This window comes from Numida meleagris, chromosome 1 (genome assembly GCF_002078875.1).
Source record: "Numida meleagris isolate 19003 breed g44 Domestic line chromosome 1, NumMel1.0, whole genome shotgun sequence".
NCBI classification, from domain to species: Eukaryota; Metazoa; Chordata; class Aves; order Galliformes; family Numididae; genus Numida; species Numida meleagris.
Genome location: NC_034409.1, coordinates 141784063 through 141802642, shown reverse-complemented (window position 1 = coordinate 141802642; position 18580 = coordinate 141784063). Strand labels below are relative to the sequence as shown.

The following is an 18580-nucleotide window of genomic DNA, read 5'->3' as shown; positions in this document are numbered from 1 at the left end:
TTCTACCCTTACTTGGGTTCTTTGATTACTTGTAAGAAGACGGCAGGTTTTACTGATGCAGGTGAGAGACCCCATGCTCTATATTTTTGACTCTAGAAAGGAACACATCTCTTGTTCTTTTATTTGTCTTTTTAATATTTTATATTGCATTGTTAACCAGTATATATGATCAGTTAGTTACTTGTTGTCCACAAATTTCAAGATGCCAATAAATTTGTTTGGAGTCATATGACTTGAGCTGTATATGAACATATTTGTGTGCATATATTCACTGATGCAAATAACTGATTAGAGTTGCAGTCTTGAGGTAATAACAGTCTTGAGGTTAATAATTAACAATAAAGATAAACTTTTGCTGTAAACACTAGAAAACATGGAAAGAGATATTGGGACTGTTCGCAATAGGAACTAATGAACAACATGAAATGATTCATTCATGCAGTTTGAAATGTCTCAGTCCTCTCCTTCCACGTGCCAAATACAGACATACATTAGCCTTCTTAAGCTCAAGGAGGGAAGGTTTAGATTGGATGTCAGGGGGAAGTTCTTTACCGAGGTGGTGAGGTGCTGGAACAGGCTGCCCAGAGAGGCTGTGGATGCTTCATCCCTGGAGGTGTTCAAGACCAGGTTGGATGGGAACCTGAGCATTCTGATCTAGTACCAGATCTGGAGGTTGGTGGCCCTGCCTGTGGCAGGATTGGGTCTTGTTGAGCCTTGGGGTCCCTTCCAACCCAAGTCATTCTGTGATTCTATGATTCTTAATGATAAATAAAATGGAGAAATGATTATTACAAAGCATTTGTATTTCAACTCAAGAATACTGATTCAAACTTCTCTCAGGTTATTGAGAGCCCTTTTAATGATGTGATTCCTTTTGACTTGAAAAACTACCAATCAGTTGAATTAGAGGATAGTTTCTTAAGTATCTATTGAAAAATTTCTGCAAATGCAAAAATTCTGATGGAAACTGTTGAAGGCAAACAACAGTCTTCTGCAGATGATGTGCTGAAACTCAACAAGAGAAGCAAAGGAAAATTAGACTATACAGTGCAAGTTCTCTATTCACTTCACAAACCTCTTTATAAAAACCCATCATAAATTTTGCTTTGAAAACTAAGTAGCTTTATAAATCCTGATATTGTTTATTTAAAAAAAAAGAAAAAAAGAAAAAAGTGTACAACTAAAAAAGATTTCAGATAATATGAAAAATTAGAACTAAGTGTAGTAAGAGTGGATTTGGAAACACCAAAATGTTTGTGCTGCTGTTCAAAGTAGAGATCCAGTGCTTTAAACTTGGAAAACTTAAAAAATACAAGTAAAAATCAGTGAAGATGCATACTATGTTAATGCTTACGCACAATTCAATGCATTTTATTTTTAAACTACGAAATTCCCACTGTTGGTCTACACTGATGTAAAGAACATCTGTTGTTTTCTTTCTGTTGACTGCATGAGGACTGGCCCATTCCTTACGTGCATTTTTCCTCAACTACAAGAAACAACTTTTGTGTTACTGAAAATAAGTAAAAAAAGTTGTTTTCCAGTGTTCTATTGAAGACTTTTATAGTAAGACTCTTGTTAAAAAGCTTTTACTGTAAGTTAAGAAAAAAAATAATTATTAGAAGTATTTTGGCAACTTTCGCATTAACCTGTGATGTCTACTTCAAATTACATCTAGAACTGGGATGTCTAGTTATTTTCATGATCAAAGCTTAACTATTTTTCTTCCATTCTTTAAGTAAACAGCCATTAACAAAAACATTTTGTCTATTTCAAGTTATTTTAAAATATTGCTGTGCTGAAACTAGACTGGCTCGGTGTGTGATTAGTGTGGGAAGACAGCTGCTGTCTAGAATGCTGGCTGGCTAGTAGGTCAGCTGGCGTGGGTTACTGCTCTGTGTACACATGTATTGGAAGGAGAGCAGATCTGAAATTGGGTGCGGCAACACTGATTAGGTTAGATGTGACACAAATATGCCTGTCTTATTGTGGCCTCCAAGCTCTTTGCTCAGAGAATGAAAATCTTTTTGAAGCATGCAGGAGTAGGCAATACTACTAGAGTGCTGTCAAACAAGCTGTCCTTTTACAGCTTCCAAGCAGCCTGGAATGCTTCTGTACTTCCTAATCTTTCTAGTGAAAAAAGAAGATATTATATGTTATCACTATTTTGGAGGTGCAGAAAGTGCCTCTATGTTCACAAAGATCCAAGGGGAGTCTTTGACAAAGAACAAATTAAACCCATGAGTCCTTAGGTTACTACGCTAAACATGGCATCATTCTTTGTCATACAGTTGATGCACATTAATCTCTCATTTCCTGGCTAATTTTGATTTTGAGATTTTTTAATGAACCACTCTTCCTGGTTATTCAGTGATGTCTCCAATGCTTGGTCAGTCTCTTTGGAAGAGAGATCCTGTGCAAATGGGAAGTGGAGTGTTTTCCAAGAGGTTATTGCAAAACCTGTATCAGAGCACAGAACAGAAGAAAGAGTTTTTTATTTTCCCATTTTCTTACATGTTGATCTCATTTGTTGGAAAGGAAGAGCAGAACTTCTGACAGACAACCTTTGTTAACTCATTTCTAGTATAAAAGGGGAGAGCAGCCCGGCAGATAAGGGCCTGGCGGTTCTGCTGGACAAAAAGCTTGATGCAGGCTGACAGATTGCACTTGCAGCCCAGAAGGCCAACAGTATCCTGGGCTGCATCAAAAAAAGAGGGGTGGTGAACAGGGGCAGGGAAGTAACTGTTCCCCACTACTCTGCCCTTGTGAGTCCCTATCTGGAGTATAGTGTCCAGGCCTGGGGCCTTTGCCAAGAAGGACATGGAGCTGTTGGAGCGGGTCCAGAGGAGGGCCCTGAGGATGCTCAGAGGGCTGGAGCACCTCTCCTCTGAAGACAGGCTGGGGGAGCTGGGCATGTTCAGCCTGGAGAAGAGAAGGCTCCAGGGGGAGTCCTCATTGTAGCCCTCCGATACTTAAAGGGAACTTGTAAACAGGAGGGGGACCGACTTTTTACAGAGGCAGATAGTGATAGGACAATGAGGAATGGTTTTAAACTAAAAGAGGGGAAATGTAGATTAGATACTAGGAGATCATTTTTCACTCAGAGGGTGATAAGGCACAGGCTGCCCAGAAGTACTGTGGATGCCCCATCCCTGGAGATGTTCAAGGCCAGGCTGGATGGGGCCCTGGGCAGCCTGATGTAACAGTTGGAGACCCTGCCCACGCCACGCAGTTGGAACTGGGTGGACTTTAAGGTCCCTTCCAACCCAAGCGTTTCTATGAAAAAAAGAGGAAGGTTCTTTCTCCGGAGTATGAGTAGCTCCAGAGTATGAGTAGCTCCACAGCTCACCTGTGCATGAGGTTAAAGCTTTAAAATACATTTTGTTTGTCATAATTATATGAAGTAGAGAAATAATTGCTCCTTTTTACTCAGCACTCATGAAACCACTTCTGGAATCCTGTTTGTACTTTTACCCCTCTCATATGTGTAAGAAAGGTGTCAATGATCTTGAGTTAGTGGAGGGACTGGGGTTTTGGAGCAGAAGATCTATGAGGAGAGGGTGGGAGAACCAGGCTGGATTAGTTTGGAAACAAGAAAGCTTAAAGAGAACCTAATGGCAGCCTTCTAGCATCTGTGAGGGTGTTCCTGAGACTATGGAGCCAGGCTCTTCAGTGAGGTGCATAGCAGGGGTGAGATACAGGTGGTCATAAATTGAAATATGAGAGGTTCCTCTTGGATATAAGGCAACAAGAATTTATTCTAAGGATGATTAAGCATTGGGATGACTTGCCCAGAGAATGTGTGGAATTTCCAGCCTTGGAGAGTTTTTCAAGACTTTTCAAGACTGCACAAAAGTGGGCAACCTGGTCTGATGCTAATGTTGAGATTGCCTGCTGGAGTGACAGGTGGACACTGCGTGGACTAGAGACCTACCAGGATTCCTTCCAGCCTTAGTGATTCTAGGATTCTGTTTTATGCATAAAAGCACTTGTTAGATGAATTGAAACTTCAGGTATTATTTAAATTGTTTTTAGTTGCATGGGGTAATGCTGCTTCTCTGAATGTGTTACAGTAGAAGGGAGAGGATTGTTGCTTTTATTTCTATTCATGTTCTCTGTATTAGAACCAAGTCTTTGTTTCCATTTTATTAAACTATTGGATTATAAAATTTATTTTAACAGATAGCTTAGTTGACTTTCTTATCTATGCCAGATGAAGTCAAGAACTCTTAGTTTGTCAGTAATTCCTTTGTACTTCAAAATAGTAGAGGTTGCCTTTATGTATGCTATAGTGTCCATCTAAAAAATGATCACCAGCTCTGAGAGACATACTTCTATATTCTGAATAGTTTGGGATTGCATATGCAAATAATATTGTCTGTATTTTTCCATGACCATTTTTGGGTGGAACAAAGCTCATCTGGACTTCAGAAGAAATGAAAACCTGTAATAACATCCAGCTTTATTTTCTGCTTCAGCCTACTTGGTATACATGTTATCTGTAACTTCAAAATCCACTGGGAAAACTTCAAGCCAAAACAGAACCTAAATACTATGTATTCATTGCCATGGATATGAATTATGCATTGTACTTTCTGTTTTAACCATTTTGTTTTAATTTTTTATTCTTTCCAATCAGAAGACAGTCACTTTTCAACTATTAAGTAACAGGCCTGGGCACATAACCAGGGCTTGTTTGTGCTTTCTTTTTTCTTCTGTAACTGATAGTAGGAAACACATTTCTAGGACAAAATGCAAATGAGACTGTTATGGGAAAAATGACCTTTCTTGTAATCTAATTTGATGTTGGTTATGTAAAGTAATTTCATGAACCTTTTTGACTCAGCTTGGGGGATACTGGGATAATATTGATTTAAGCAATCATAACATCAGGGAGATGAGAGAGAAATACTTTTTCCATGTCTTCTCTCCATCCAGGGTACTGCTATTTAGTAGTAATGTATGTGGACTGTCTGCTTTTAAGTAATATGAGTGACAGTGCTTCCACTCCTTTACTTGTGACTAGTTTTATTGCCATTAATCTTGTTTCATGTTCACATTATATAATTCAGTTCAGTGATACTGAGAATGCAGGAGTATATCCTAGGTTGAGCAGAGAGATTTGGAAGCTGCTGTATGCTTCATGGGGTAGACAAAATCTCCGTGTAGCTCAGGGATCTGCAGTATCCAGTAAGGAGGATACAAAAGGGCAGTGTTAGAACTTCCCATCTTGGAAGCTGGGGAGCCTTTGCTTCTTACTCATTTCACCTTATATCAAGGCAGCGCATGGAAAAATGCCTCAGAAGGAGCTCTGTTACTTTTCAGTTCGATCTTTTGCAGATAGTGAACATGAAAGAGTTTCCTTTTATTTTAAGGCCTGTGGCTTTATTGGAGGTGAATAGTCATTTATACTTCAAGACAATCAGTTGGAATCCTGAAGAGTGGCTTGTAAGGTAAAATAATACTTGAAGAGAGACAAAGGTATTACTATCTGGAGTATTTACATGATCCCAAATATAGTAATGTAATAGGAAGTTTAACTTAAAACTGTTTAAAATCATTCTAAGCATAGTGATGGAGCACGAGCCAAAGAGAAGGACAACAGGGCTGCTGTTTAGGGGTAGTAGTAACAGCAGACTTGTATTATAATGGTAAATCACCATCCTTAGGAAGCAACCTTTAATCAAACTTCTGAGGTATGCAACCAAAGTTATGCTAAGGACATTCTGTGGTAGGAGTGTATCTTTAATGCCAAAGACCCAAACCTAATCTTGGTATGTTCTTGCTAACTGTTTGTATTATCTACCAGACTCGGGAAAATAAATGCAGCTTGCCCACGCTGGACACCACAGTAATGATTGGCTTTCTGTGTGCCAGATGTGTGCACCAACTAATGTAGATGGTTATGAATAGAGAAAATGTATAAACTTTTTTTTTAATGTCAGTGATTACGAGGAGGTGAATATAATTCTTGATTGGTTGTTAACATGTTTCAAGTTATCAACTTTTGTTCAATGTTTGAAGTTTGATTTTTACTGAAGATGCAGGGAGAAGATAGCTTTTTCAGCACAACAAATGCAAAAGCAGTTACTGATTTCATCAGAGATAAAGGTCATAAAATAAAACATTCACACTGGGATTTTTTCTAGTTTTACATTATTCTTGTACATGAGTAGGTACTGATACTACCAGTGTTTGTTGGGACAGGTGGGAACGTGCAGTTTTGATCACACATGACTGTTAGGGAGGATAACTGAGAAGTAAAGGTTCTAGGGGAGATTTCCTGATGTATCTCTACCTGATATATCTGAGCTGGTGTTGGACTGGCTGAGACAGAAAAAAACTACTAATTTTAGATACACAGCCTTTTGGAAAAATAGTCTCAGAGCTTCTTCTCTTTGTGCAAACAACTAGAAAATTGGAAAACTGACACACCTCAGAGCCAGACAGTAGATGCTTATTGTTTCGTATAATTATATAAGGCTTCATAATTATATAAGGCTTTTGGTTATATACACATATGTGTGTATATATATATACATATTAGCGTTTTCTGTCTTTCCCTCTGCAGTTAATTCTTCTAGTAACTAAGGAAAGATCAAGTTTGTTTCTCAAGTCAATTCCTCAGACTTTGAGAATTTTTATTTCTGCATGTTTGTGTTAGTGAAGACAGTTCCAACTTCAAGGCCGATAGAAAATAATAAACACTGAGCAAAGGAAGTTGCATTAATCTTTAGCCAGAGTATGCTAATATGGGCTAAATTAAAAATAAAGAGATTTGCTGACTTTTTTATTTCCAAATTTACCCTTTTTGGCCAGTGACAGCTCCTTCGTACTCTCAGGTGGAACAATAAGGAGGGTACTTCCATCATTCTAGCTTGATTGCATTGATGAAATTAACTCTAATTATGGATACATGAAGATGCTGTTTAACGTGTCCAGTCGAATGGTGGGTCCCCTGTAGAAGACATCCTGTTTTGAAACTGTATTCTTGCACTTGTTACTGTAAAGCCTGCTCTGATTGTTGTGGTAGGTCTCTATTCTGTGTTCTCCAGAGGACTGTGTTAGTCTTATGCTACTGATAAAAACTGTCATTCCCTAATAACAAGGACTGGAGAACGTGAGTCAACATTATGTGCTGAGGTGATGGGAGCATGGAGGTGGAGACAGGAACTGTGCTGAATGACTAGAAGCAAATGTGCCTCACCGGGCAGAGTTGCTCAGGGAGATACAGCCTCCTGAACCCCTTCCCCGCCTGTTTCACCATCATAGATCCATCTGAGTTGGAAGGGACCCTTAAAGATCATCCAGTTCAACTCCTCTGCAATGAACAGGGACACCTACAGCTTGATCAGGGTGCTGTTCTTTTATATGAAGTCGATACTTGCAGCAGATGGTGGCATTTGCTGTGATATATACGCATGAAGGTCTGCTGAGGCTGACAGCAGCTGCATAAAGCACTCTGAGCTCTGTTGTAATCAAGTTTCGCTAAATCGTGTTGAAGTCCTTCCAGTACCTGAAGGTGGCCTACAGGAAAGCTGGGGAGGGACTTTTTATAGGGGCATGCAGCGACAGGACGAGGGGAAATGGTTTTAAATTGGAAGAGGGTAGATTTAGACTAGGTATTAGGAAGAAATTCTTTACTGTGAGGGTGGTGAGACACTGGAGCAGGTTGCCCAGCAAGGTTGTGGATGCCCCCTCCCTGGAGGCGTTCAAGGCCAGGCTGGATGGGGCTTTGAGCAACCTGGTCTAAGGGGAGGTGTCCCTGCCTAGAGCAGGGGGATGGAACTAGATGATCTTAAATGTCCCCTCCAACCTAAACCATTCTATGATTCTATGAAATCTTTCAGCCTTACCTTCATATTTTTTTTCAACTTAAATTATTGCATTATTTTCCTCTCTAGCTTTTGAAACACCCATGCTTTCATCTGTGCAAAATCTCTCACCTAAGAATACTTTGAGTTTGTTCTCCATAACAATTCATCTTTGCACTTCTTGTCCGCTTTTACAGCAGCTTTAACTTCCCATCACTGCCTTATGGACTGGCTACCTCTCTTGCCCATTTACTTCCCCTCACATCACATGGGACTGCTTCACTTCTCCAGTAACACTAGTTTTGTCCACCTACGTGCTAGCTTCTCATACCAAATCTGTGTTGCACAAAGGAATGCAGAATTCTGGCACTCTGCTCTTTTAATCTGAATGGACAACTGAATTTCTACTCAACTTTCACAGTCTGCAGCAAGATCAGCATAGGAGTTACCCCGATTTTTGTCCAAAACTTTATTAGCTTACCTACCTTTAAATTGTGAGCTGCTTTGAGCTGTTTTTTGCTTATGAAGTGCCAAGTATGATGTTGACTTCATTAGTTGCAAAATAATGATGACACGAGTGACACTAAAGGATGCAGAACTGACAAGTGCTTTAATCCACATTTATTTCTGAAGTTATTGTCACTTTTGCTTGGAAGCTGTGTAGCCTTGGTAAGGGAAGGTAGTGAGAAAGAATGCAGTATATTTTGAATAAGTTCTAATGTACAAATGGATTCCTTACCAGCATGAGGCGCAATATGTCAGCCAGTGACATTTCAGTAACAAAAACAAGATGCTGCAGCATCGTTCAATTTTTTTTTTTTCTTTCAGTTGTCAAATTGTTTTCAACAGAGTTTCTGGTGTTAGCAGTAGGGCTGATCTGTATGAAAACATACAGTTTAAACTCTGTATCTCAGAGCATCTGCTAGGCTGAGCCTCATCTTAATTTAGGGGAAAAAATGCAGGTTTAATCTGTAAGGACTGAGCAGTGTTTTACTGGTAGTTAGTTTTTGTTTTTATATCTGTGCTGGTCTGTGATTTCTAATAATTTTTAACTGATTTTTTGAAAACTAGGGCACAAGTTGACAGATCATGAAAGAAGAGAACTACTGGCAACAGCAGCTTCTTTGTATGTAGCTGAACAACTGCGATCACAGCGATTTCTAGGGACTCCAAGGTAAGTTTGTTTCCAGGAACTCAGGTGTGCTAATGCGTTTCGTTGATGGCATCTTCTCATGCACGAGAGAGACGCTGATGAGAAACTGTCTGGTTTCTTAATATAGTCTGTTTTTCCTAAATTCAAATGAGCTGTGGCTTACATTTCCCTACTCACCCAAGTCATACATGATTATTTCTATTCTACGTATTAGCACGCTAATAGGCACAAAAATGTGTTACAAGCCAGTGCAGTAATTAATGCACATCAGGAGTTTCATTAATGCAAAATGTTGCTACATTAGTAACTAACCACAAAATGAGCATCACAAATTTCCCATGTGTCCATTTGAAGTGATCTAAGCACTTTGGGATAATGTGAGTATTCAGCTACAGAGCTTTAAAATATTGTGGATTCATGAGTAATTTGCTACCTTGATGAAGAACCTTAGTAGTTTAGGGTCTAATTCTGAAAACACATTCTGACTCGTAAACGCTGAAATAATCAGCACCCTTACTTTAAGTGTGGTTTTTGGTGCTGTTATTGCCCTGCTTCCTCGTTCTTTTGGATAACAACTGCTGGTAACCTACGGAGTGCTGTTAATTGGTGAGACATTGCAGTAGGGTCTGTCAAAATAGTAATCACTACTTTGTTTCTTTGGAACAGTGTGCTTTTTTCCTCTGTGATGCTTTTGGCTTTTGTTGTCCTCTTGCGCACCATTGTGAGCTGAAGCCTTTGTCAGTGCCTTGAGACCTTCTATATAATTTGTGAATCTGTTTTGGTAGTTGGTGTTTCCAACTGTTACATACAGAAAAACTAAATTTCATCTTGAGTCTGTCTCAGAAGTTAAATTCTTTAATGTATCTGCATGTCTGTGTGAGAGAGACAGAAGTCAGAATGCGGCGTAGAGATTATTCACATTCCATGCCAGTGGTTTGACAGTGTATTCTATTACTGATTTTACAGTGGTCAGGAATAAATCAGATGTGGTTTCAAGAAGTCTTTATTTTCATTTGTACCCACATAGATAAATAGTACCATATGTGTTAAAAAAAAAAAAAAAAAGGAAGAAAAGAAGAGACACTTAGAGCAAGCATAACAGCTTCATAATATATAGCATATGTAGGGCTAGTTCATTGTTTGCCTTACTCACCTATAGGGGAAAGTTAAGTGTTTTTTTTTTTTTATTTCCTTCCACGAGTTACATTCTTCATAGCAAATGGCATAAGGAGAAGAACAGACACTCTAAGGCCACTGTTCTCAGCTAACAGATGAATGAGGGAAAATGAGGAGGAGCTTTAACTGTAGTTTTTACTGGGTAGCACAGGAAGTTAAGTAGTCTGATACTGCTGTTGAGAAGTAACGGATTCCTTCATACTTAGAAAAGAGATGGGAATGATTGACTTAAATAGCGATTCTCAAACTGCTGTTGCATTCCCTGATCTGATTTTTTTTCATCTGAGTGTAAAATGTTCTTACTTGCTAACAAGAAGAGAAAAGCAGTTAATTTTTGAAGAATCTTTTAATGCTTTGTTTCTAATGCAAAAATTTTCTTTCAGTACTAGGTGTTTGTGTATCTTAATAGAAAAGACATATACAGCTGCTTAAACCAAAATATCAAATGTGCAAATGAAATACTGCATTGAGCAGTCAGGCATAGCCATGTCAGGAAAACAAATACTCACATGCTTTGAAGAAGTATTTTTTGAGTCCTTCTAACACAGCTCCCTCGTATATTTTCCTGCAGCTTGGGCAGAGTAGAGTCTGACCACATGACATTTTTGCTTGGCAAGACTAAAGATTAAGTTTTTTGTTTTCAGATCTTATGTGGTGGAGCTAACAAATCTTTTTTGGTACGTGGAGTATCACTTTCTCTTGCCATGACAGGTAGTTAGCTCAGCTCTCTCAGCGTGACCATTTTCTGTCTGTTGTGGCATATGCAGATCTGGAATGAGTCCTTCAGAAGCTGAGCCTTAAATTTTTTTGGAGTGGTGGCTGTCTGTGTTCCTTAGTGAATAGGTAATTATTTCAATCCACATATATTATGAGGTCTACTTGTTTCAACGACAGTAAAGCTGCCAATATGAGGTCAAATAAGGACAAGGTAATGTGAAAAGACTTACTTGTAAGTAACTTCTGAAGAAAAACAAACTTGGTAATAGTCCTCTTTCCCCACAAATCCTGCAGCTCCATCAAAGAAGCAAAACCAGTGTGAGGTCAAGGGATTGTTCAGGGGCTTGGCCAGTACTCTCCACTAATCAGAGCAGCTAGTGGAGTCCCTATAGAGGGGACTGAGGACTGTGGAGCATTCAAGGTACTGCAGCTTGGTCAAGGATCAATCCCTTATGACACGTCCTCAGCTTACCCAAGCTGCATCTGACTTGTGTCTGAAGGTGTGCCACGCCATGGGTACATTTTAGGGAACAGGACTGTGACCACAGAAGGCACATCTTTGTTGGTGTGTCTGCAATCTGAAAAATTTTAGTAAATAAAAAACGCAGAGTAGGAACCTATCTTACTGACAATGAATCAGAAAGGCCAGTTGTAATCTTGGATACAGTTCACTGTGGCAGAATTAGATGTTTGGAGTCTGTGTGTTTTAAATCCATGTTGGAGGATAGAAGTGCATTAGACAGACTGCACATCCCCAAATTGGTCCATAACATTCTAACAGTTTGGAAAACCATGACAACCAACACATTGATGATCATCTTCAAAGTTTCACCGCTCTGGCACTACTTATGTTGACAATATTTACTTTCGCATGCATTGAAAACAATCATGAGGAATTTTTATGTGAAGAATTACAGTGAAAAGTACTATTTTGAAATCACGTGCTATTTCTTCTAAATCTGGAAAAGCTGCCAGATGGACAGTTTACTGCTGAACTTGAGCTATATGATTAACTTCTAGTTTTGTGGGGTTTTTGTTGTTTTTTTTTTTCTTTTTTCCCTTTTTGGGAGCCATATGTATGGTATGCATTCTTTTCATACCTGTGAGGGTATTTTTGGGTCCCTTTCCCCACCTTGATTTATTCAGCCCAAGCTTAGGATTGTTATTCTAGTCAGATAGATAGAAAGAACCACGCTTGGCAGTCTTCACAGAAGTTCCACCTTTTACTAGCAGGGTCACTGAGTCTGTGGTCAGATGAAATGGAGCTGAGCCAGTTTAAGGAATCATTGTCCCAGCCTGCTACTCTGCTTGGTCTCTGCCTCTTCCATCCTCCTGCCCCAGGTATGCAGGCATGATTTTGTGTGTAATTGCTGTCTGTGCTGATTCTGCCAAAATGACCCATATTAGCCTAGAAACCATTTAATCATCGTTTACTTCAGATCGTTCTGACAGAACCAGGTTAAGGGCTGATGTTGTGGAATTATTCTGGAAGAGCTGAAAGAGTGAGATTGTATAGAAAGGGGGGAGAGAGGAGTGGAGGGTGTTTCGTACCAGGGATCTGGAGGTGGGCCTTATTTGTTCCATGATCAGAAGAGCAGCTGCCTCATGGTGGGGGTTCTCCTGCACAGTTAGTGGTATTTGCAGGGATATGGCTGGACGATGTGTATTTTGCAACCCCTTGAGTGACTTAAATCATCAGCTGTAAGGTTCTTGCTAGAATGCACTCTGAGGATTGGTGAGCTTTTGCCTCATTAAGATCCAAGGCCCAACTTTCTCCTGCTGGTTTCAATTAGATGTGACCCCTGTAATAGGATTCTTTGTTGGAGTACATAGTGTGGCTTTGAGGTTAATGCAGGCCTCAAGGCAAACAGCAGCTCGCTGTTCTTGTATCAGAGTGAATGGCATGACAGTTTGGGTGGAGCACCCACAGGTGGATTCCCACTGTCTGTGTTACATTGTGCCCCTGGCCTTACCAGTGGTCCTGTAGCATTTGTTGGCCAACCGCTATCTTAGAACAGATGCTGGAGACCCATGTGTGCTTGTAGTTACAGAAATGTCAGGCATTTACTTTTGTTATCCGATATGATATTTAGAACATTTTCTGTGGGTTTTTTTTTTTTTTTTTTTTTTTTTTTTAATTTTAACTGGTTGCTATTTAGCCAGTTTTCTTGGGAAGTGGATTGGTGAGCATTTGGTTTTGTTTTGCTTTTGGAAGATAATTAGCTAATGAAAATGCTTGGTATTTTATGAGCCAGATACTACTAATGCGAATATTTCACTGTGATATCTAGATAGTAGGGGCGCATATTTCCTCCAGGAAACAGTTATGAATGATTAATGAGTGTTTCATTGTTCCGCTTTCAGTTATTTTACCTAGGACTTTCCTTATTTGTTCCATAGTCCAGTATATTGTGAAGCTGGTGCCACCCACAGCTGCTGAACAAATTTACAGTATCTAATAAAATATCGCGGTCTTCTAGACAGAACTTGATCTTATTTCAAGTGGAAACATATTTTGGCTGAAGTGAATCTAGCTTCTTTTACGTCTGTTTGATGTAGTTAGCCTTTGAGACAAAAAAATGATATTGTAGAGTTGAATCTTCCCATTTTGGCTTCAGACTTGTTTTCATTAGTGGGATGGGAGAGGAACAGGAGAGCGACTCTCCAGGTGTGGCTACATCATGCTGTCTCATGGGTCTGCTAATGTGGTGTTTATACTTCTAAACCCAATTGCCTACAGCACTTCCTATGTGTTGTTTGTGTTGGCAGCCAAGTGTATTTTCCTAATTTTTCTATGGGTTTTACTCTTTCATCATTTATGACTTGGAAAAAAACAGTGAGTCTGCATGCCCATATGACCTGATACTACATGCAAAAAGATGGTAACACACTGGAAAATGTTTTATATTGCTAGCAAAAAAAAAAAAACCTAAAGGTTTTTCTTGGTCTCCTGTTTAGTATAGGAAACTGGGACTGGGAAAGCTTGAGTTAAACTCCTAACTGTTCTTGTGGGACAGTTGAAATGGGCCTTGGTTTACCAAGACAGAATGGCCCTACTACTTTACTACATTATTAAGGTCATGTAAATATTTATTTATCAATATTTATAAAGTATTTTGAGACTTAAAATGGATATTTTCCAAGCATAGAATAATACTTTTGCCAGAAATGTAAGTGAATAATTGCAGCAAAATGCAATAAAAATTTTGTTTTAATCCAGAAATGATGGTTTGTATTTCTGTTGGAAGACATCAACTGGTTAGCTCCTGTGAGCTTCTTGAAATAGCTAAGTTGAATTTTTGTGTTCTAAGATCCTGAAAATTTGGTGCAGTGGATGTAACATGACCGCTGACCTGCAAGAACGGGCTGCTGGAGGTTTGTGTCTAGTTTGATTTGATACAGGCATATTGTCTTAAATTTTCAGCTGCACATAGCAATGACAGTTCAGATACCCAATTTGCTCTGCTAGACATTGTATGACCAGGGCAGCTAGTGAGCTGTTCAGAGAGCAGTGGTCTGGTACCTCTTACACTTGCTTTCACATAGACTACACCTATTATCTTGCTGGAGCCTGGGACGGAGCCAGCTCTTTGCCATCCTGGGGTTTCCCCATATGGAAGAATGGTCAGCTGCCCGATAGGAGAGTTATCTGTCTCACTTGCACTGCTGGAGCAGACAAAATAAGGTTATATTACATTAATCTTAAATAGAAGGAAGATGATGTCAGGAGAATTTAATGGAGTCATCCAAACTGACCACTTGGAAAGAGAGACTTTTTACTTGCAGTACAGTCACAAGCAATCCTGAATTGTCATCCCTCCCCTCCCCCCTCAAACCACAGTAATAACACAAACAGTTATTGCAAGTTCAGCTAAATATTTATACTTTGCATTACCCTACAAATACCCTCTAGTGTGATATAAAGCTCAAATGCTTTGTTTTCATTTGGTAAGGATGACTAAGCCCAGCCCACTTGTGGCTTTTCTTTATTACCCTGCTTTGGAGTTATGCAGTCATCCTTAGCTCATGAAAATAACACTATTTTATCCTCATTCTTCTGGTCCCCTGGTCAAGAAGTCAAGCATTCTTTTCATGATTTACTACTGTGCCTTTGAAAGCTCTCAGTATACTTATGTAACTACTACAGCTTCAGACCATTATTTCACCATTATTTTTTCATTCTTTGTAGGCTAGCAAGGTACTAAGAATCTGTTCGGTGTGTGTGATCCTTGTTTGTAACGGGATCTTCGGGTTGTGACATCCTTCTCTTGTCTCTTCTGTGTTACTTAATGTTGTTCTTTTGGCCTCTTGATAATAATGTAATATATATATTATGTTTGTAATCTCTCTTAATCACTGCTAAACCAGCTGCCCTATATAGAATTCTGTCTGTCTTTAAAATCTGGTATTATTTACCCTTCTACATTGTTCATTTGAATATTACAGAAAGAGGATTACATGTGCTAGAGACAAACAAGTGGATGGAAATACGTGAAACGGGTGTTTTTAGGCAATGGAAATGAATTTTTATGTAAAATATATAAGTTAGAATGGAATTCAGCATGAATAGAGCGTTTATGACCATTTCTACAGAAAGTAGGTATCATCTTTTCTTTGGATTTTTTTAATGGTATCAGAGATGATAGTGTAGGTAACATAAGGTATTTATATACTAGTTTGAAAGCAGAGCCATCGTCCTGTGTGATTCATGACCATATATATTCCAGAAACAGAACAGTCTGTTCTGGGAGCTTTTCATACTGTATTATCCGTATTGCAGTTGTAGGGGAAGAGGTGTTCTGGGCACTCAGTAATTCATGCTTGCTTGATCTTAAGATTGGATAATCATTATGAACTCATTATGAAGGTAATCGTTATGAAGCTCGGACCTCACTGAACATCTTTTGGGAAGACCCTAGAGCAGCAGGTTCACAGCTTGCTGAGGTGGCTGCTGGTGGGAAGGCTGCTCACCAAAATAAACGGACTTGGCTAAGTCCCCGTGTTTATTGTCTTTTATTTTCATCATGTCTGCTGGGAAAACAGCAGCTGCTGGAGGGGTGTCATGGCTTCTATGGCTACCATTCATGTAATGCTGAAACTTGAATGTACGTGGCCTATGCATGTGAGTGTTTTCAGTTGCACTGCTGTATTTCTGGTCCTTTTTAATTGTGAATCTGGCCCTTTTCTCATCCATGCTTTGCTCATGACTTCTTCTTTCCAAGATCCCCTCTTTGCCAGAAGACCTCTCTCTCTTTCCTTTACTTTGATCCCTTTTATAAGCTCGACAATTCTTTCCTTTCATGCAGGCTTACATCTCCTAAACTCGTTCCTCAATGTTTGTCTGTGTGTAAAAAGCGTACACACGGAGCTGTAGAACTAAGTTGCATGCTAATCACCGCATGTTCCCTGGTCATTTTACATCTATTTTCAGCACTGTTTTTTCTCTCCATCTGTATGTTTTATTTGGAATTGCCAAAGGCAGAAGTGAAATCATGTTGGAGGTTTTTAACTGAGGGCTAACATTTTCTTCACTTTGGGGGACTCTAAGCTTAGGAAATGCATGTTAAGCTCGGTAAATGCATGTATAGCTACATTCATACTGGAAGCTCTATTTATGTTTCTTTCGTGGGATTATTAACATAAAAAGGATAAGCCCAAACATCAGGACCGTACCTTGTTAAGTTCCTTGGAGTGTTGGCCGTGTCCTGCTGTTTGTTAGTGCAGTGCATAGCTTATTCTGGGTACTATTGCAGTAGAAACGTTATCAACAAAATAATATGGGAATAAAAAGTCTCTTATTCAATATTGTCTGCATACTTTTACATGTATGTGTCTTGATTTGTCTATTCTTTAGCATGCTTGCTTCATTCATGATTCACAAAAGCTATAGTTAAATATAAGATATTGATTGAAGGGATAGATAATTCATTTATACCTTTGTTATTGAGTATTACAATTTTCAACCGTTTCTTTTTCCTTTGATTCAGCTGCAAAAGTGGGATGGGATGCAGAATGGCCTCATTATTGTAGGAGTATTTCTCTGTTCCCTGCAATGATTCCAAAAGCTCTTGCACACTTCATCAGTATTATTGTAATTCTTTGGCTGCAGGATATTTGGCAGCTGTTGCACCCCACTGACAAATCCTATTCAGACTTCACTTCCATTCACCATTGCCATTGGAGAATTGATTTCTCTCTCCTCTGCTCTAACCTTTCCCAATTCATTTTGGATTGTTCAATGTGAAACATTTTAATTTCATATCATACAGCCATTCAGCTCACAATCCTTTTTTAACCTGTCACCAGGGTAACAGCATAGCATGCTTTCTTTAGGCAATCAAGTTTTTATTTCACATGCTTAATGTTGCATTAAATGTTTGCATTTTGTTTAACCCTCTTAAATACTTTGAACTGTGGATATATTTTGCAGGGTAATGAAGTCTCTGATTTCAGTGTTAAGTCTTTGCAGAAATTGCCTTATTTAAAATTAAAAAAAATTAAAACAGCAGAAGGTGAATACAGTAATGAGGAGATTATGAGTAAAATCTCATATAGATGAACGAGGCAAGCATCTGTAGAATGGCCAAAATATTTTTTCTTCTGTAAAAACCTTTCAGAAGCTTATAGTATGATCTTTACTCCTATGCTTTAGGATTACTCTTACCTGTAAGTGCTTGTAATCAAATTAATGCAAATATAGGATTAACCATGCAATAACATGACTTTAAGAAGTGAAGTACCTGGCCTATATCTGTCAGCCTGCTTAAAACTGCTTACCAGATACCATGTGTAGGACTGCAAACTGAATAGCAAGTGCTCTATTGCATAAAAATTAGAATTTATTGGGACGATGCATTTGAAATACAAGAGTCATGTTTCTGGCATGAGCAACAGACTATATCCATTTTTTTTGGAAATGAGAATAATAATAATGCATTTGGAGTACTTTACTGTAGAGGATTAGAAAAATAAAATGGAATAGACTTTTTCGTACCTGAAAAAGCATTGATGTCATCTGTGACCTTACAGAGGAAGTTCAGCTTGTCTTGGTAGAAAAATAGGACGAGCTAAGTTCTCCTCCACCTATTTGGTTGGAGATTAAAACAAATCTGTAATAGATATTCTTAAAATGCCCGGAATTTTATATCTTACGCTTTTAATTATAACTAGAGATGTAGTACTAAAGGGTTTTTATCTGTCATGTCCTATTCTCAATCATGTAGGCAGAAAAGATGGGAAAAACTTGCTTTTAGTTTAAAATAAGTGAAATGTAAGAACACGTGGTATTGTAAATAAGACCAAACTCTGCTCATTTATATTGAAATAAGCCTGTTATAATGAAAATATTAATAATACTCATTTTAATACTTTGAAACACTAATTTTACAAAGCTTCTTTGCAAAATAATTCCTACATACTCATACTTTTTTTTTTATAAACCAAAATGTTTGCAGTACTGTATTAGCTAGACTACCTGAGTTTGCATTTGTTACAGCTCTTTTTCGAGGAGACAGCTGCTTGTTAGAGATCAGATCCATAAAGTTGACTTCATTAGAATCTTTATTTCAACAGCATGCAGCTAACTGTACAATGCAGTTCCTTCTATAAATTTCTAACTTTTCTGTCCAGTTTCCTTTTTTTCCCAGGTTGTACTATAAGCTACCAAATGTCATTACCTGCCAAAAGTGGTTTGGCAGTGTTTTGCTGCTGAATTTTGCCA

At 38.7% G+C, this 18580-nt stretch overlaps 1 protein-coding gene across 2 annotated transcripts in view; it reads left to right on the top strand.

The window, feature by feature from the left end:
- Positions 1 to 18580, top strand: part of PCCA (propionyl-CoA carboxylase alpha subunit) — a 273195-nt gene that overhangs the window by 145365 nt on the left and 109250 nt on the right. For both annotated transcript variants that reach the window (XM_021416023.1, XM_021416032.1), the window contains one exon: positions 8886 to 8988. In XM_021416023.1, coding sequence (XP_021271698.1) covers positions 8886 to 8988 — 103 coding nt within the window. The remainder of the gene's footprint in view (positions 1 to 8885; positions 8989 to 18580) is intronic.